Genomic DNA, 20,517 nt, shown 5'->3' on the forward strand with positions numbered 1-20,517 from the left:
GGTAAGTCACTGAATACATCATCAACCCTAGATTCCGAAGTGGTCATTGTGCACAGGCTGCTTCTCACAGTCACATCACAGTCAGAGTATTTGCAGAACTCTATTACTATTAAGATCCACACTGAACAATTGAAACATATACCCATTTTTACTAGTGGAGAAGGGATTGTTGCTTTTTTTAATCTTCTTTTTGCAGGCAATGGACAAACAACTATTTGGAAGCGTAAAATCTGCTAATTATTATTGCCCCCAGAAAAAGCGGCATACATGGGCAGATCTGCTCGTATCCGACACTTGCCCCAGTTGCCACTGGAGAGGGAAGTTTAAGGGCATGCTTGTATAAATTGCAAACAGATGCAGACAAATATACATCTGCCTGCAGCCATATCACTGGCGGGAGCCTGAAGGCTGGTGTAAAAACACCTCAATGATGATCACCAGCACCACTAGCTACCTGCGTCTTATTGGCAGATTGCAAATTCCCCTGTGAAGGCGGTAGTGCTTCCTCCATTGGTTGTGTATCTTTTATAAGGTTACTTACTGACTACTTATTTAAGTACACTGTTACCCTCTGATTTGATTCCAATAAACTTTATTTATATTGTTACAATAAATGAAACCCGCCCGCCCCCCCCCCCCCCCCCCAAAAATAATAATAATATAGTAATACTATTGTTTTCTAAATATTTAATAATATGTTGAACGGGTGGAGTGGGGATGGGGGGATAGAAAGAGGAAAGGAAGTGTTATACCCCTTTCAGACAGAGAAAAGAACCCGGTAATTACCCGGATCTGGAAGGGTCGACCCGGGATTTTTTTCTGTCTGAAGGGTCAACACGGGACTGAATTCCCGGGACTTCAACCCAGGTTTCTACCTGGGTTTTTCTCAGATCGTACATGGGTTGCCGGCTATAGGAAAGGGTCCGACCCGGGATTTTAGAAACGGGTCACGGTTAACAGCGCTGATTGGCTGAGCGGGCATGGCATTTGCGTCTGAGGACACAATTGTGCTGCAGGGGAGACGGATGAGAGAGACAGTATGGCGCACTGGAAGGAGGAAGAGATAAGGGAGCTGCTTGCTATTAGAGGGGAGGAGGAAATACGGAAGCAGATCACTGGGACAGTGAAGGACGCCACAGTGTACACCAACATTAGCCCTCTCCGCCAGAAATTGCTCCCTTCTCCTCTTGGCATTAGACTGTGCCAGGTAGCACAGTGCAAGCAGCTGCATCAGGCTCTCATTTGCTGGGTGAAACAGCAAAAAACAGCAAGAACTCAGGAACTCCGGGCTACTCCGCAGTAGCTCGTCGGCCATGGTTAATGCAATGCTGTGAGCAGTCTCCACCCACTTTCTCTGTGTGCCATAGAAACAGTCCATTTCTTATGACACACAAGTCTATTGCAGGGTTGACACGGGTTCTATCTGAAAGGGGTCGTCCCGGGAATAATCCGGATTAAATGTGCTGTGTGAAAGAGGGTTAGGAACTGTAACCCGGCTTCACAAAACCGGAAAAAAACCGGGAATTTGAGATTTTTCTGTCTGAAAGTGGTATTAGTAATACCACTTTCAGACATAAGACCTAGTAAATACACAGGTACAATAGAGGTTGTCTACCCAGGAATTTCCTGGGTCTCAGTCTGAGTCCCCCATTCACACTACACCAAGAACAGGGGAAATTCCTAAGTCAGATGCATTCACACTGAACCCGGGTCTGACCTCGAATTTGGTGCATATTTAAAGGGGACGCTTTCATGTATATTATTCAGCCTTTGACATTTATTAATGGCATACTGTATTTGTGGTTTCACTTTCTATTTAAATACATTTTGCTTTAAAATTGTGCTACTTATTAGATAATTATTTTTTATTTTTGCTTACTAAGGTGCTCCCACCCACATTCCCCTCCCACACCCAGCTATCAGCCAGTATTACCATTCCTCGGGTTCAGGTCTGCCCTTCTTGTGTGTAAACTTCCTGTATGTATACAGCATTTGCCCAGTCTGCTGTGTAATAGTCTACAGCTGGGTTATGTTATAGCCAATAGCTGATCAGCCAATCAGACACTTTTCTTCCAATCCAGGTCTAAAAACCCAGATTGGATGCATTCACACTAGAGGCGACCTGGGTCACACCCAGGAAAAACCTGGATAGAGAGCAGGGTTGTGTACCCAGGACTTCAACCTGGGTTGTTTCTATTCACATATAGCAAAAACCCCATATCAATGCACGTTCACAGGCAAAACCCCAGGTTTATGCTGTATGTCTGAAAGGGGTATAAGGGAAAAAGGGTGTGGTATGGAAGGTAGATAGTAACTAGGTCGACCAGTAACCAGGTAGACAGGGATGCTAGGTTGACATGTTCTAGGTCGACAGATCAAAAGGTCGACTTGAGTTTTTTATGTTTTTTTGGTGACGTTTTCTTCGTAGAGTGACCGGGAACCCCAATTAGTGCACCGTGTCCCCTCGCATCTTCGGGTAAGGTGACTCGCTGCCCTCGGCACAGGTTACTATTCCCAATCTAGTCCACGTGGATCGTTAAGTATGAAAAGGTTAAAAAGAAAGAAAACAAATTGTGAAAAACTCAAAACTCATGTCGACCTTTTGACCTGTCGACCTAGAACATGTCGACCTAGAGACCCTGTCGACCTAGTTACTGTCGACCAATAGTGATCGAACTAGATAGTGTCAACCTAAAGTCCGGATCCCAAGGGAAAGGATGGGAGAAGGGTGGGAAGCTGTTGGCAGGTGTTTCATATAGCGAAGAACTATAGAGTACAAGTGATAAGAAATCCAGGGAAACCAGATTCCAGAAAATGAGTGTGGGCATTCGTGCAGATAGCTAGTGCATTTATTTTATTGATTTTTTTTAAATAAGAGAGGAGCAAATTAAGTCAGAACCGTGATGATCTAACAAGAAGTATCCTATTATGTTAAACATCCTACCAGATCTTTAGTACAGACTATGGGGGTCATTCCGAGTTGTTCGCTCGCTAGCTGCTTTTAGCAGCATTGCACACGCTAGGCCGCAGCCCTCTGGGAGTGTATCTTGGCTTAGCAGAATAGCGAACGAAAGGTTAGCAGAATTGCGAATAGAAAATTCTTAGCAGTTTCTAAATAGCTCGAGACCTACTCCTACACTGCGATCAGCTCAGCCCGTTTCATTCCTGGTTTGACGTCACAAACACGCCCTGCGTTCGGCCAGCCACTTCCCCGTTTCTCCAGACACTCCCCCGTTTTTCCCTGACACGCCTGCGTTTTTTAGCCAATGCCGGGACAACGCTGAGTTACCACCCAGAAACGCCCCTTTCCTGTCAATCATTTACCGAACACCAGTGCGACTGAAAAGCGCCGCAGAAGCCACAGCAAAACAGCTAAGTTTTTAGTAAAATAACTAAGTGCATGCGCTCTGCGTACCTTGCGCATGCGCAGTAAGCGACTAATCGCAGTATAGCGAAAATCGGCAACGAGCGAACAACCCGGAATGACCCCCTATATGTCCACATTCTTATACAGGCTTTCAATTGTACAAGATAAGCAAATATTATATCTGCTTATTTATAGAAGTGTTTAATTTCTTATACAAGAACTCTCTTTGACAATCCTGCCTATGCTGTATCTTAGTGTAACTAAACCAGAATTGTGTGTAAGAGCCATAGACAAGGAAACCCTGCCAATCAACAGCATACAGAACAGTAATGAGCCACAGGCGGCCCCAAGGCTGCATGCAGCGCCCAGCGCATTCCTGTCATCCTGTTTGGTAGAACTTTAAACACTACTTTAAAATACCTGTAGATATGTTATTACAGATAGATGTCTCTTTATTTGATTAAATGTATCATTTTAACACATTAATGACATTAAATAATGTTCTGCTATTTTGAAGCTTAAATGACCATCCGTGCAGCCATGAAGTGTATCTAGTTGACTATCACCGATTAAAGGCTACGCCATGTGCACAGTCCACTACAAGGGATCCGGTATTTAGGTTGACAGTAAGTAGGTCGACCATGTTTTGGTCGACTACTATTGGTCGACATGGTTTCTAGGTAGACAGAATCTTTAGGTCAACATGTTCTAGGTTGACATGAGTTTTTCACAATTTTTTTTCTTTTTTGGAACTTTTTCATACTTTACGATCCACGTGGACTACAACTGGGAACGGTAACCTGCCCAAAGCTCGTGAGCCATGTGAGGGGACACGGTGCACTAATTGGGGTTCCTGGTCACTGTACGGAGAAAACAACACCCAAAAAACATCCAAAACTCATGTCGACCTTTTGACCTGAAGACCTAGACCATGTCGACCTAAACACCCTGTCGACCTTACATACCACACCCCCACTACAAGACTGCAGCATTAGTAATAGCTTTTCACTTAATGTAACTGCAGAGGCGTCCCATTATCCGTTGTGGTAGTCTTATAAGGGTATCCGGACTCCAGGTCGACAACAAAAAGGTCGACACACCTTAGGTCGACGCCAATTGGTCGACACACCTTAGGTCGACATGGACAAAAGGTCGACATGGAGAAAAGGTCGACAGGAACAAGGTAGACATGGAAAAAGGTCGACATGAGTTTTTCACAATTTTTTTCTTTTTTGGAACTTTTTCATACTTAACGATCCATGTGGACTATGATTGGAACGGTAAAGTGTGCCGAGCGAAGCGAAGGCACCATGCCCGAAGCATGGTGAGCGAAGCGAGCCATGCGAGGGGACGCGGTGCACTAATTGGGGTTCCCGGTCACTCTACGAAGAAAACGACACCAAAAAAACCCAAAGAAAACTCATGTCGACCTTTTTCCATGTCGACCTAAGGTGTGTCGACCAATTGGCGTCGACCTGGAGTCCCAGACCCTCTTATAAGGTCATCCCAAAAACAATGATCCCCACAATAAAGTCTGCATAAAATATCAGCGGTGATGATCAGAACATTGGTGAATTTACCAATAGAACACATAGGAACGTGTTTAATTACATTTTCACTATCATTTCTATGGAATATTGAGAAAGCATTAATCGCTATCTCCTTACTTCTGAAGCTTTCAAGCAGTAATTCCGGTCACTGGACTACAGATGTAGGTTTGTAACCTGCAGCATGATGGTACTTTCATTGTGACTGCATTATCCGCATATGCCTTACAGATGGATCAGATGCACTAGCGGTAGAAAGCGTAATCACAACACTAATTGGAAACTGGCCGCACTTGTTACCTCCATTCAGTAGATGCGGTCAGTTACTGAAACCACTTAAATGCAGAAAACCATTAAAAGCAATATACTGTATTTCCCTCTTTCTTCATAAGACACAAAGTGATTTCAGGAAAGACAAGATAGAGTGTCGTAGACATATATTATATTGCTAACCACAAAAATAAATATTATGAACGGGCAATGAGAAAGCAATACGGTATAAGTCAATTCCCCACTTGCCCTTGCATTCCGCACACTGATACTTGACGCTACTTATACATACCGTTAATATTTTATTAACAGGCACAACTCAACAGTTACCAAAAACATGCTTTATAAACAGCCTTACTGTGACTCGCCAGCTCTTGTGGAACTACAAATTTCAGAAAGCCCTGCAATCCAGCACTGAGATTTGAAGATCCATAATAGCGTTTCTATCACTTATAAGACTTATATCGATGCATGATTACTTCATCATACAATAAACCACAAGCAGTTGTACAGATAACGTTTTAGTAGTAGGTGTTAGTAGGCAGACAGCTTACATAGGGCCTAATTCAGACCGGATCGCTCCACTGCGAATTTGCAGAGGTTGGCGATCAGATAGTTGCCGCCCAGACAGAGTGAATACCTGCCCTGTGCAAGTCTGCGTACGCCTTACAAAAATCTCTGCGGACGCTGGTCTGCTGCAAATCCGTTCGCAACTTACTCACCATGAAATGTTTTTTTCAGTCTGTTCGTAGCCCAGGATCTACACCTACAGTGCGATAGGACACAGGCTGTTCGGAGCCGGAACCAGAGCCGACGTCACACACCCTCCCTGATAACGCTTGGGCACGCCTGCGTTTTTTCCTGACACTCCCAGAAAACGGCCAGTTACCACCCCCCAAACGCCGTCTTCCTGTCAACTTGCGTACACCTAGCGTTCTAAAATAAAGGCGCTGGATTTTTTCGCAGTTTTGCCTCACGCGTGTGCACTACGATCCATACACATGCGCAGTCGATCGATAATCGTCTGCCTTGCGAATTCGCACAACAGTGATCAGGTCTGAATCGGGCCCATACTCTTCAACCATTTCTCTGAAACCATATGGAAATGAACAAGCATTGTGCCGTCACAACCACACTCTGTGTACTCACTGCCATAGAGAGATAGTAGGACCTGCTATACAAGTGCGGGAACATCTGAGTGAACTAGTGGAAGATAAAATGCAGAAATACCAGCATTCACATAGACACACAGGGAAAACGACTGAAGGAGTAATTCAATCTAACACTGTACACCTGGAAAACCAATAACACAAAATAATGTACTACTGTTTTTATTATAGAATAAACTACAAAATGCTTGCTAATAAAATGTTCATTTGGGATGGTGGGGACTCTCAATGCATACTGTATACAAATGATTGTATTTGACTATCACTGATAAAATCAATATGGCAATTCCCACCAATGACAGTCACACAGACTCAGACAAGTGGCCCAATATCACAGGACGTGTGGTTTGAAAAATCATCACAATGCATAACAATAATTAAATAAATGTCAGACTAGCTTATCATTGCAGCAGGTCAGTAAATGTGGTTGGATGATGGTCGTTATTGGTCAGATCTCTGTGTGTGGCCAATCTGAAAGTATGGCTTTATGTAAGATTGTATTTAGGGTGCAAAAGGAGCAATGAACAGAACTAACCAATCACAAGCAAGTGTACATTGCTCATACAGGAGTCCTATTGATACTGTCACATGGTCTGACCTGTGTGTTGCCATTTTAAGGCCACATTGTCATCAGCACTGCATTGCTTTATAGCACACTTAAAGTGGGTACACACTGATAGCTATATCTGCAGATATATCTATGGACGGATCGGGCAGTGTGCTGTGCATACACACTGCCCGATCCGTCGGGGACCGACGTCATAAACTGGGCAGGCGTGTACACAGTTCAGCTGTCAATCACCGCCAGCTGCCGCAGCATGTGTATGGGCAGCTGGTCGCCCGTACACACACACAGCGATGCGCCAATATATCGGTAGATATATTGGCCATCGGCTGTGCTGCGGGGCCAACGCGATATGTCTGAACGACAGAGTTCACAGACATATCGCCCGTACACACTGGCCGACGGACCCGCGAGATATCGGCCGTTGAATAGAATGGGCGATATATCGGCCAGTGTGTACCCACCTTTAGCAAACCATTTTACACCTTAAATATTGAAATTAATGATCTGCCTTGGTAAAAAAACAAAAAAAAAAAAAACACATTTTCAATCTCCAAGGAAATAATAAAAGTTATGTAATGTTATTCTCAAAATAAATAGTTTTAAATAAAACATGAACTGTAAATAATAATTACCACCAAAAAATAGTCACCAAATAATGTTCATATAGGTACCTCTCCTTCACAGTTATAAATGGCTCATCCCTGAGTTCTATGGATGATTATTTCAGTGCCTGTACAAGAGTGCTTAGACTTGATTCGTGAAAACAGAGTATAAATGGGAGTACCTGCTGGATAAAGACGTTGTTCAAGTGACTGGCCAGTCTGCCAGCAAACTTCTCCCGAAGGTCAATAAACAGCTGTCGCTGCTGCTTTACAGCCTGGAGCATGGAGTGTCCTAAGTGAGAGATTAATATGACAAGACATGGTCACTTACAACATAAACAACCAACACAATGGGAACCCAATGGATAAACACAACAATTGGAGGCATTATTCAGTAATAAAAATTGTGCACTATAGGTCAGAGTAAAGCGTACAAAACAGGCAATGCAGAGCCCTATGCAAACTGAACGCATCTCTACTTGCAACTGAAGGGACGTAACTGGGCTGTAATAAACTGTTCCCATGCAGGCTTAGTTAAGAGAGCAGACTTATGGGCCCTACACACTCGGCGATCCGCCGCCGAGCTGCCTGACGGCCGATACGGCTGATGGGCGACCCGGCGGCGCGCGGGGGGGGAGGTGACGGGAGGAGTCACCCGGCTCCATAGCAGTGCATGCTAATATGGATGAGATTGCCCATATTGGCCTGCATGAATAAGCGACCAGGCACCAATGATTAATGAGCGCGGGGCCACGAATCATTCATCGTTGGTGCCTACACACTGAACGATATGAACGCGTTCTCGTTCATTAATGAACGAGAACGTTCATATCGTTCAGTGATATCTTTAAGTGTGTAGGGCCCATTACGCTATCGGTGCTAACAATAATATACTTAAAGTGTAGGTGTAGCTAGCAAATAAAAGCATGGGGATTTTGTTCAGGTGTGATAGTAAATGCTGATGGTCGGCATCCCGACTTTTAGAATGGCAACAGGGGACATGGTAATGAATTTATCCCACCCCAACCATAACCCGCCTGGGGTGGCGGCTAGGGCTAAGAACACAGGAGGTGTCAGCCACAGTTAATCGCATGGTGTGGGGGCTACGGATAACCTCCCTTCTGGCTCTAATCCTCACTCCAATACCCACCATTGGGATACCATCGGTCGGGGTTTCGGCACCAGCAATATGCGCTGTGTAGGGATTTCGGGGTCGGTCACCTGGCCGCCTGCATCTACCGTGCCGGGATGCTGACTACATCCTATTTTGATCAAAACATTTAAACTTGCAGCCTGTCATCAAAGGACTCGGTTATATGCAAGTCCCTACACTAGCATAAATGGCTAGCACATCAATTATACTGCAGCTAAATGCACTCACCTCCCAGATACCTGCAGAGAATTGGGGTCCTTGATGACGACTGCAAGTTTTATATGTTGATCAAAATATAAACAAAGTCCCCGTGCTTTTACGTGCTGGACACACAGAATTGCAATATTGTTAACGCCGATAGCAAAAGTCATTCTGTTTTGTATACATATATGGCATTAATACTGCCACGCAGCTAGTACCATGGTGGTCATTTAGAGTTGTTCGCTCGCTAGCAGTTTTTAGCAGCCGTGCAAACGCTATGCCGCCACCCATTGGGAGTGTATTTTAGCTTAGCAGAAATGCAAACGAATGGATCGCAGAGCGGCTACAAAAAATTTTTGTGCAATTTCAGAGTAGCTCAAAACCTACTCAGAGCCTGCGATCACTTCATACTGTTCAGTTCCTGTTTTGACGGCAAAAACCCGCCCAGCGTTCGCCCTGGCACGCCTGCGTTTTTCCAAACACTCCTTGAAAACGGTCAGTTGACACCCAGAAACGCCCTCTTACTGTCAAATCACTCTGCGGCCAGCAGTGCGACTGAAATGCTTCGCTAGACCCTGTGCAAAACTACTTCGTTCGTTGTGCTCGTACGAAGCTCGTGCGCATTGCGCCGCATACGCATAACAGCCGTTTTTTAGCCTGATCGCTGCGCTGCAAACAACTGCAGCTAGCGATCAACTCGGAATGACCACCCATGTTCAATATGGGTAAAACCGAGTGTGGGCATATTTCCTTCTAATTTGTTTCTAAGTTAAGAGAGGTAATATCAATGTAATTGTATGCTACATAGCGTTCTGCATGGTGTAATTATGCCTGTTTTCAGATAGATCTTTTGCACCAGGGATGGAACTGCTGCAAATGCACCCGATAATGCAGATTGCTATAAAACCAAATATACGGATAGAGGCTGCCCAGCTGTAGAGATATGTACAACACTACGTACAGGTATATGCTTTTAGGTCATGCATACATTACAAGAGCAATTACGGATGATTTGCGTTCAACTCTGTTTCAACCCATTTGCCTTCAGTTCTCAAACATATTCAGAACATTTATACAGAACTGAAAAAATGATATATTGTGTGTGATGTTTCCAAGTGTGTACTATAAAACATTAGCGTGCAATGTGGATACCTGGTTGAAGAGATACATTCATACACTGCAGAAGTGCTTCTGCTGCATTAGTGCAAGCCTCAATCCCGCACGGGGAGGAAAGGTCAGCCTCCTGGAGAGCCCTTATGTGACCTTTCGATAAGTCCATATGGTTCTAGAACATAATGCAAGGTTCTCAATAACAACAGAGAGCTGATAGGAGCAGTTACTTATATAACTTAATACTTTATGAGCTTTTATGTAAACATTCTACAAATATTATAAAAAGGCCTATATCATATCATAAAAAGGCCTATCATTACAACTGCTTCCAAAACAAGCTGGACGCATTAAACAGGTTTCCTATAGCCGCTCTTCCCACATATCATTTATAACCTTTTACTTATTAACTTAATCCTTCTTTAAACTGTACACTGTACATGTCCGGCAAGCAATCCATTTATATAGTGTACTCACAACGAGGAACTCAATTTGCCCCAGCAGGGTCTCACTGTTGGCTTTGCTGAGCTCGATTAGGTGGTTGCTTTCCGAGATGTGATCCATTTGCTCTTTCACGCTCTGGAGCATCTCTTCATAACTGCTCAACTTGCCCTCAATCTGATCCACCTCTTTCAGTGCCTCGTCCAACAGCTGCATCAGTATGTTCACTTGCTTCTCCGAGGCCATGATGGACTGGATGTTTGCCTGGAAAATCGCAGGTTAGATCAACATTCCCTCTCAGTAAAACTGTTAGCAGCAACTTTTTAAAACTGATTTGACATAATCCGTTAATTTCGTTTTTTTCTAAACAGGTTATCAAAGAGCTTGTTTGGGAACATGAAAATCTAAAATTTGATGTAAAAAGACCATCTATAAGGCCTTTATCTGTGGCTTTACACTACGGAGTAAATCTACTAAGGTGGCAGTTTTTTAGAACTGATGTTGCTCATAGCAACCAATCAGATTCCAGTTAACATTTATCTAGCTGCTATCTAGAATATATTAGAATCTGATTGGTTGCTATGGGCAACATCACCAGTTCTAAAAAACACTCCCACCTTAGTTAATTTACCCCTACATTCCATAAGTAACGACAAGCAAGAAACCGCCTCTGAGTCACGTTATGTAATCACAATTCTCTGTCCGCTTCCAGTGATTAGAAATCCCGTACATAGACTGCTGGTATTTAGTCGGCCGACTCTAAATCTACGCGACTGAACCATCCTCAGCCCTATGCCTGAGAGAGCAGCTGTCTAGCTATGATTTATACCAGCTCCAGGGCTAGATGAGTCATCGCTTGGAAAGTGATAAAATGGAGCCAATCAGCTCCTAACTGCCATGTTACAGGTTGTGTTTGAAAAAGGACAGTTATGAGCTGATTGGCTGGTACTTTTTCACTCTCCATTTTATCACTTTCCAAGCGATGACACATCTAGCCTCTAGTCTTGGTGCAGGAGATCCAACTGATTCTGACAGACCTCAGAATACACACCCATAGAAAAAGGAGTGTTATGGTAGACTTACCATGGTTAACACTCTTTCTGCGAGATACATTGGTTTCCACAGGAAAACTACGGGGTGTAGAGTGGATCTTGATCCAGAGGCACCAACAGGCTACAAGCTTTAGGCTGTCCCAGGATGCATTGGGGCCTCCTCTATAACCCCGCCTCCAGGCACTGAGAGATCAGTTTCGTTAACCAGTCCAATACAGGAGCAGGCAAGAGAGAAGTCGGATGTTAGTCACATAGAACCACATTCTCACGACAGAAGAAGGTACCAGCGGCTAATGCCATACAAACCCAAGGAAGCAAGGTGCGTCAGGGTGGGCGCCCTGTGGAACCACTGTACCTCGCAGAAAGAGTGTTAACCATGGTAAGTCTGCCATAAAACTCCTTTTCTGCAACAGGATACATTGGTTTCAACAGGAAAACATCGGGGTTGTCCTAAAGCAGTTCCTCAAGGGAGGGGATGCGCCTTAGCGGGTACGAGAATCCGGCGTCCGAAGGAAGCATCCTGGGAGGCGGAAGTATCAAAGGCATAGAACCTAATAAACATGTTCACTGAGGACCACGTAGCTGCCTTGCACAATTGTTCTGCGGATGCGCCACGGCGCCCAAGAAGGTCCAACAGACCGAGTAGAATGGGCTTTATTAGCAGCAGGAGTTGGGAGACCAGCCTGCACAATCACCATTCTATTCCATCTGGCCAAGGTTTGCTTATTCGCAGCCCAGCCACGTTTGTGGAAACCAAAAAAAAACAAAAAAGGGTATATGACTTCCTGATAAGAGGCAGTCCTCTCCACATATACACGGAGAGCCCTAACAACATCCAGAGACCACTCTTTGAAAGGACAAATCTGAAGAGATAAAGGCCGGAAACCACAATCTCTTGGTTAAGGTGAAAGGATGACACCACCTTAGCTAAATAACCCGTTCGAGTTCTTAAAACTGCCCGGTCACGGTGAAATATCAGAAAGGGTGGACGACAGGACAAAGCACCTAAGTCTGACACCCTTCTTGAAGAGGCAATAGCCAGCAAGAACAGGACCTTGGCCGTGAGCCATTTCAGGTCCACCGACTCAAGAGGTTCAAATGGAGATTCTTGCAGGACCTTCAGTACAACAGTCAGATCCCATGGAGCCACAGGAGGCTGAATCCATAGGACACCCTGAGTGAAAGTATGAACGACCGGTATAGACGCAATTTTTCTCTGAAACCATACCGACAAGTCAGATATGTGAACCTTGAGGGAGGACAGACGAAGACCTAGGTCAAGGCCTCGTTGTAGAAAATTTATATTCTGGACGTTCTGAATCGATATGCATCATAATTCTTATCAGCACACCAGGTGAAGTAAGAGTTCCAGACCCTGTAATAAATCTGGGCATATGTTGGTTTACGGGCTATCAACAGTCTGGATAACCGCCTAGGAAAATCCTTTGGCCCTCAGGAGTGATGCTTCAAGAGCCATGCCGTCAAAGCCAGTCTGGCCAGGTCTGGGTAGAGACAAGGGCCCTATACTAGAAGGTCTGGGTGCTGAGGAAGTAGAAGGGGATCCTCTGTCGATAGACCCTGCAGGTCTGAGAACCAATGCTTTCGAGGCCACGCTGGAGTGACTAGAAGTAGTATTCCTCCTAGGCAGGAGTGACACTGGAGGGAGCACGTAGGGCAGCCGAAGTTCCATTAAACCGCCAGTGTGTCCACGAATGCTGCTCGAGGATCCTTGGTCCGAAGACTGGAACTTTGTGATTATGTTGAGATGCCAATGGGTCTATGGGGGTCATTCCGAGTTGATCGCTAGCTAAAAATGTTCGCTGCGCAGCGATGAAGCAAAAAAAAAAGGCACTTCTGCGCATGTGGCGCAGTGCGCACGCGCGATGTACTTTCACAACGGCCGATGTAGTTTTACACAAGGTCTAGCGAAGCTTTTCAGTCGCACTGCTGGTCGCAGAGTGATTGACATGAAGTGGGCGTTTCTGGGTGTCAACTGACCGGTTTCAGGGAGTGTTCGAAAAAATGCAGGCGAGCCAGGAAAAACGCAGGCGTGGCTGGCCGAACACAGGGCGTGTTTGTGACGTCAAATCAGGAAATAAACAGTCTGAAGTGATCGCGGAGTAGTTCTAGAGCTACTCTGAAACTTCACAATTTTTTTTTGTAGCAGCTCTGCGATCCTTTTGTTCGCACTTCTGCTAAGCTAAAATACACTCCCAGAGGGCGGCAACTTAGCGTTTGTACGACTGCTAAAAATGCTAGAGAGCGAACAACTCAGAATGACCCCCTATATCCGGTAGGCCCCATCTGTTCACTAGGAATTGAAAGACTTCTGGATTAAGACTCCACACTCCAGCGTGCACGTCCTGGTGACTGATGAAGTCCGCTTCCCAGTTCAGGACACCCGGAATGAACACTTATGATATAGCTGGCAGATGGAGATCCGCCCATCAAAGGATTTTTGACACTTCCATTATTGCCATGCGGTTTCGAGTGCCACCTTGATGGTTTATGTATGCCACCGTGGTGGCTTGTCTGAATATACTTGAACAGGCCCATTCTGGACTAGAGGCAGGGCGTGAAATAGTGCATTGAACACTGCCTTTAGCTCCAGAATATTTATTGGAAGGAGTGATTCCTCCTTGGTTAAAACGACCTTGAAAAGAGTGCTGCTACAACGCCGCTCCCCATCCCCTCAGACTGGCGTCAGTTGTCAGCAGAACCCAGTCGGGGACCCAGAAGGGATGGCCCCTGCTCAATTGCTGGTCCTGGAGCCACCAGGTCAGTGACAGGCGAACGTCTGGAGTCAAAGAGATCATGTGAGATCTGATCCAATGAGGCAGGCCGTCCCACTTGGAATGAAATTGAGCATACTCTATCATGTCGAAGGTCGACACCATCAGGCCAAGTACTTGCATCGCCAAGTGTATACTCTGGGACAACTATGGAAGCATCTTATCCTGTCCTGAAGCTTCAGGACTTTTTTCTGGAGTCTCTGACTGTGTGTGTTCAGGAGTGCCCCCCAGGAGCACCATGATCTGAGCTGGGACTAGCGAGAAATTCTTACATTTGCCACCCATGGGCTTGAAGATTACCGTCAGTTGCAGATGACAGAGGGAATTTGCTAGAATCATCAGGTCATCTAGGTATGGCAGGATTCTAACTCCCTGGCGATGGAGATGAGCCGTCGTAACGGCCATGACTGTGGTGAATATCCGAGGATCTAAAGCCAGTCCAAATGGCAGAGCCTGGAACTGGTAATGGAGGTTGCCATTAGCAAACCGCAGAAACTGCTGATGTGATATGGCAATAGGTGTATGCAGGTATGCATCCTGTATATCCAGGGACACCATATAGTCTCCGGGTTCCATAGCCAGCACAATTGAGCGCAGCATTTCAATACGAAACCTGGACACTCTCACAAACTTGTTCAGAGATTTGAGGTTGAGTATAGGCCGGAAAGACCCATTGTTCAGACTAAAAACAGGGTCGAGAAGTAACCTCTGCCTCTTTGGGACTGAGGTACCAGCACAACCACTCTTGTACTCAGGAGAGAACTCACCACAGTTTGTAGAGATTGCACCTTCAACAGATCCGAAGGGAGAGCCGTAGTGTAAATCTGGTGAAGGGGACGTCTCTGGACGAGAGACAGCTTCCAGTACCCATGGGTCTGATGTGGTCTTTAACCAGGCCTGAGTGAACTGTAGAAGTCTACCACCCACCCTGGGATAACCCCAGAGAGAGGCCCGTCCCGTCATGCAGCAGGATTGTCATGTTTTGAAGCAGGCTGAGGGGCTGCCCAGGATTATTTGGCCTTGGGCTTTCTGGTTTTGGGAGCACGAGATTATTGCGGGTACGCCTGCCTTTTGCATTTCCTTGAGGCCAAAAGGAACGAAAAGTGGTACCTATTGCCTTCTGTGCAGAAGGATTAGTAGTGGGGTGAAAAGCCATCTTAGTGGCTGCTATTTCAGACACTACTTTATTTAGGTCTTCCCCAAACATAATGTCCCCAGTAAAGGGGAGTACCTCCAAGGACTTTTGGGATCCAGGTACACTTTCCTGACCTCAACCACAGTATGCGGCGAGCCAGGACAGACGCGGTCAACGCCTTGGCTGCCATTACACTCGCCTCAGAGGACGCCTCCTGAACGCAATAGGCGGTGGTGGTATTGTGAGACAGGTATTGTCTGGCATTGTCAGATATATCATCGGTCAGCTCCTCCTCTAATGCCTGAACCCAGGCCTCAATACCTTTTGCAGCCCAAGAGGCAGCTACAGTAGGTCTATGAATGCTTCCAGTATGGGAGTATACAGACTTCAGGCATCCCTCCACACGCTTATCTGTCGGTTCCTTCAGTAAGGTGACAGTGGTGACAGGCAGAGTGGATGACACCATGCGGCGGGTGACGTGAGAATCCACCTGCGGTGGAGTTTCCCATATGTTACATAACTCTGCAGGGAGAGGATAGCGAGCCAAGTTTTGGCAGAGGGAATTTCCTCCCTGGATTAGACCAGGGTTCCCGACTGATGTCCACAAGATGATCAGATTGCGGTGATATAGTTTTAACCACCTTCTGCTGTTTAAACTTATCAGTTTTCCTTTGCCAAAGTAGTGGAATCCTCATCAGTGATTTGAAGGATATGCTTATTAGCATCCATCCACTAAGGCAGGGACATCAATCTGCAAGGGAGAATCCTCATCAGTAAAACAGGATTCAGTGACTGAAAGGACTGTATTGCTCCCTCTCCTCTTCATATGAGACATCAGAGACGTTTTTGTATTGCGAGGAGGAAGCAGCCCACCTAGAGGACCCAGAGACACGGGAGTGACCTGGTGTAGGTTTCTGTCTAACCAGAAACGAATTCTTTTGCTGCAGTTGGTTAGACAAAATTTCCGCCCAAGGCGAACTAACCATAGGGACAATAGGAGGTGGCAGTGGCACCGGTGGTCCCATAGGGGGCGCTAAGCGTTCCACCAGAGTACCCAGTAGGTTGGTTTATGCAGCCCAGTGTGGCTCCTTGAAGGTGCAGGAGCTGCGGACAGACTGGGAGGCGTATAACAATTAGTACACAGACCGTCATATAACACTTCCCTCTCTGGTAAATCCCTGGAGCATGCTCTTTCACTGATTTACTGCTTTTTCTGTTAGACATTATGGGCCTAATTCAGACCTGATCGCTGCTGTGAATTTTCGCACAGCGGGCGATCAGGTCTGAACTGCGCATGCGTAGGTGCCGCAGTGCGCCAGCGCATGCCATAGATGCTATCAGCATCTCAGCCCAGCGATCGCCTCTGCCTGATTGACAGGCAGAGGTGTTCACTGGACGGGAAATGGGCTGTCCGGCAGCGTTGGGCCACTGTTTTGGGGCCATGGTCCGGGCAACGCAGGCGTGCCCGGATCATGCGCGGGGAGGGCAGCGGCGGATACGCAACGTCACACGCAGCTGCTGCGACCCGGAGAGCGATGGGTAGCTCCTTGCCAGCGCACAGGAGTTGTGCTGGTAGGGAGCTACACTTCAGGTACAAAAGCATCCCCGCCGTGAGATGCTTTTGTACCTGTGCGGCGGGGAAGGAAGGGCCAGACATGCGGGGTGGACTTGCCCTGTGCTGTTCGTTCCCCCGCATGTCAGGGTGGCTGATCGTAGCCGTGAAAAATTTTGCACGGCTACAATCAGGTCAGAATTAGGCCCTTTGTGAGAATGCAACAACAGAGTGACTTAGTACGATATTGCCAGACGAAGTACAATACCTGTGAATAAATCCGGTATTATGTGACCGAGTACACCGTACAATATATGTAATGGATAAATACTGTGACGCACTATATTAGCGGATCCAGACGCACCTAGCCTCTTAGGGTACAGAATATAGTGACAGTTATATTTGGGAAACACTCAGAGTGAAACCACACAGCAGATACAGGCGCACACAGTCATAGGCAATGCAGAAATTATTATCACAATAAAGCTGCACTGGATTAATAATATATATATATATATATATATATATATATATATATATATATATATATATATAAAAATTGTAGAAAGAAGGCGTAGAAAGAAGGCGGCACTCATACAGGCTGGAATGCAGGTGATTAGGTAATTTTATTTGGACCAGAATGGCCGACATGTTTCGGGATGAACCCCCGTCCTCAAGTGTTGCTGTTTTTGGCCCTGAGGACGGGGGTTCACCCCGAAACATGTCGGCCATTCTAGTCCAAATAAAATGACCTAATCACCTGCATTCCAGCCTGTATGAGTGCCGCCTTCTTTCTACGATTTATACAGTGACCCAGCGTCACCAGGAGGGCACCGCAGCGTTTTTCTTCTTTAAAAGGTACACGGGAGTGCCGGGCTCGTTGTTGTTTGCTCATATATATATACCCCTTGATGAAGTCAGACTGACGAAACGCGTTGGAATTTCCTGTATGACCCTCCATTTTAAGTTAAGCGATTTTTTACCGAATTACTAGTTCCATTTTTTATCCTTTTTATGTCTTAAGAAAGTTTTTTTAAATATATTCTTCGATACATATTTAACCCCTTTTTTTATTACTCACATATACCATTTTACCATTTTTATGATATATGTAGTTATGTGTTGAGAAATATTTTCTTTTTAAAAGTAGTGTTCTTATGTATTTTGACAAATAAATTGTTCATACTTTTTTACAAAAAATTGATTTTACCATGTCCTTATAAATCGCATTTTAGTCCTCTAAATATTTTTTTATATAAACACCATTTGGTCGCCAGTACCCCTACCTATCCGTTCTCTCTCTCTCTCATATATATATATATATATATATATATATATATATATATATATATAGAGAGAGAGAGAGAGAGAGAGAGAGAGAGAGAGAGAGAGAGAGACACACAGAGACACAGAGACACAGACATTCGGCACTCCGTTATGCAGAAATACATGCCCGATGCCTTCTCTGCAGACAAAACAAAACACAGCGCGGTCCTATACCTATTCTGAGGTATCTATCAGAATACTTGAACAATATATTCTGTAACAGGTACACTCTTTCTCAACTAACGCTGTCTGTATAAAGACATGTAGAATACTTAAGCATTTGTAAAGTCACAGCGCTGTATACAGGTGGCTTTACAAGGGAGACCTTGCCCGGCAATCCCAGAGACTAGTAGTAGCTATGCTCAGAAGATGGCGCCCAGCATCTCTGTCAGGGAATAAGGGAGAGTGTGAGGCAGCTCCATGGCGGGAAATCTATGTGGAGATGGCACCCTGAGGTCAAGCGCCAGTTCCCCTATGCTGGACTTCCACCCACGGTACTACAGAGCCTTATTAAATGGGGCGTTAGTTAACCCGACCTGTACTCTTACGCCCTGGCGGTCTAGTGGGGTCCCTGCTCGGTGACCTTTTCTACACCAGCGCCGTGACCCGTCTCCCTAGGTCGCGGACGGAATGAGATTTAATGGTGGGTCCCACCTGGGGGACCCTCTTACCTCCTCCCTGCAGCAGCCACGCAATCCAGGAGAGCGGTCTGCGACCGCTTGCCTAAGCCAGAGCGTCTCCACCGCAAGTACCTGGGAACTGAGCCACGGGAGTAGGCAACGCCGCTTGGGAGGTGATGGAGCTGCAGCGCTGAAGTGTCACCCTGACATACAGCGCTGACAGCCCAGTTGAAGAAATCTTCTTAGAAAAGCTTTTTAATGGCTGCCCAGTGCAGCCCTCCTGTTAGGTGACCTGCTGCTGCAGGCACCAACTCGAAACTGAGTTCTCAGTGTCTGGAGGCGGGGTTATAGAGGAGGCCCCAATGCAACCTGGGACAGCCTAAAGTTTTTAGCCTGTTGGTGCCTCTGGAACAAGATCCACTATACACCCCAATGTTTTTCTGTGGAAACTAAATGTACCCTGCTACAGAAATGTATTCTACATGGAAACAACCCTTACCACCCCACTGTAGCCCAGTAATCTATGTTGTTAGTTTATGCTATTTTACATATAAAAACTGTGACCTCTGTTTTTCTAATGACAACATTTTGCATCAAAAACAAAATTACTGTGATAAACATAACAGACATTAACATAATCCTCAATCTTACCCCATCCAGGACCTGCAGCTCCCTAGACAACTTCTCTGCAAAGGCTTCTGCATTGGAAATAGCATATGTACAGCCTTCCATCATGAACTCAATGTCCTGCTTCTCCCTGGCATTCAGCTCCTGGTACTCAGCTGCTGCCTCTTCCTCTCCCCCGGCCACACTCTGGTTCTCTCCACTAGGGACGGATTCTTCCATGTTCACAGGTAAAGAAAAATAAAAGGGAATACGTAAATCCACAAAGCACATATCTACATTCGTATGCAGCATGTCACGGTCAAACAGGCAATGAGGAGGCAGGCGGGCAAAGAGAAGCCATGAGCGGTCAGGGTTTCCGTATTTGATGAAACGTGCAAAGTCCAGCAAAGAAGACCAGGAGAGTTATTAGAAATGTACAATCACAGACAGGGATATTTTAGGAGATGAAAATCAGAAAAATTTGACAAATAACCATAAAATTACTATTACTTTCCCTTGACTCATATACATACTGTATATTCTAGTCCTTAATGCAAAATGCTGTGACATGCACTGGTCCTAAATGGTGTTCTTCATCTGCCCACACAACTGTGTATTTACTGTCTAAATAGATGGAGAACTTAAAACTGGCCGCTGAAGCTTCTCTAAGATAAAGTGCACGTTAATGATTTTTTTTAAAGTCATTTTTAATCTGCTCTTTCACCGTAATTGGAAACAAGCTCAAAAGACTAAAAACTAGAAGGACGTGCTCTAATAAGATATTTTCCACATTTTTGGCCGTACTGATTTTACATTCTCCATTTCAGTTCAATTCAGCATCTATGATTAACAGTCGTCATGGAGCCGTCAATCAAACTTCCAAAATGCGGTGTGCACTGGCAGAAACGTATTGGCCCAAGTTCAGGCCATAACGATATAAAAAGGTTTCATTAACATTCTACTTTCATTTCAAATAACATAGAAGAACATAGGATGGTTTAGTGTG

General features: G+C 45.4%; 1 protein-coding gene across 8 annotated transcripts in view; it reads right to left on the minus strand.

Annotated features, from left to right (window-relative positions):
- Nucleotides 1-20,517, minus strand: part of EXOC1 (exocyst complex component 1) — a 143,000-nt gene that overhangs the window by 92,171 nt on the left and 30,312 nt on the right. For 4 of the 8 annotated variants that reach the window (XM_063920898.1, XM_063920899.1, XM_063920896.1 and 1 more), the window contains 5 exons: nucleotides 19,557-19,744; nucleotides 10,465-10,692; nucleotides 10,030-10,162; nucleotides 7,706-7,815; nucleotides 6,334-6,387 (listed from right to left, as the gene is read on the minus strand). In XM_063920898.1, the coding sequence (XP_063776968.1) occupies nucleotides 6,334-6,387; nucleotides 7,706-7,815; nucleotides 10,030-10,162; nucleotides 10,465-10,692; nucleotides 19,557-19,744 (713 nt within the window). The remainder of the gene's footprint in view (nucleotides 1-6,333; nucleotides 6,388-7,705; nucleotides 7,816-10,029; nucleotides 10,163-10,464; nucleotides 10,693-19,556; nucleotides 19,745-20,517) is intronic. The other 4 variants (XM_063920902.1, XM_063920900.1, XM_063920903.1 and 1 more) reach the window with 1 other exon arrangement.

This window comes from Pseudophryne corroboree, chromosome 1 (assembly GCF_028390025.1).
Source record: "Pseudophryne corroboree isolate aPseCor3 chromosome 1, aPseCor3.hap2, whole genome shotgun sequence".
Classification (NCBI taxonomy): Eukaryota; Metazoa; Chordata; class Amphibia; order Anura; family Myobatrachidae; genus Pseudophryne; species Pseudophryne corroboree.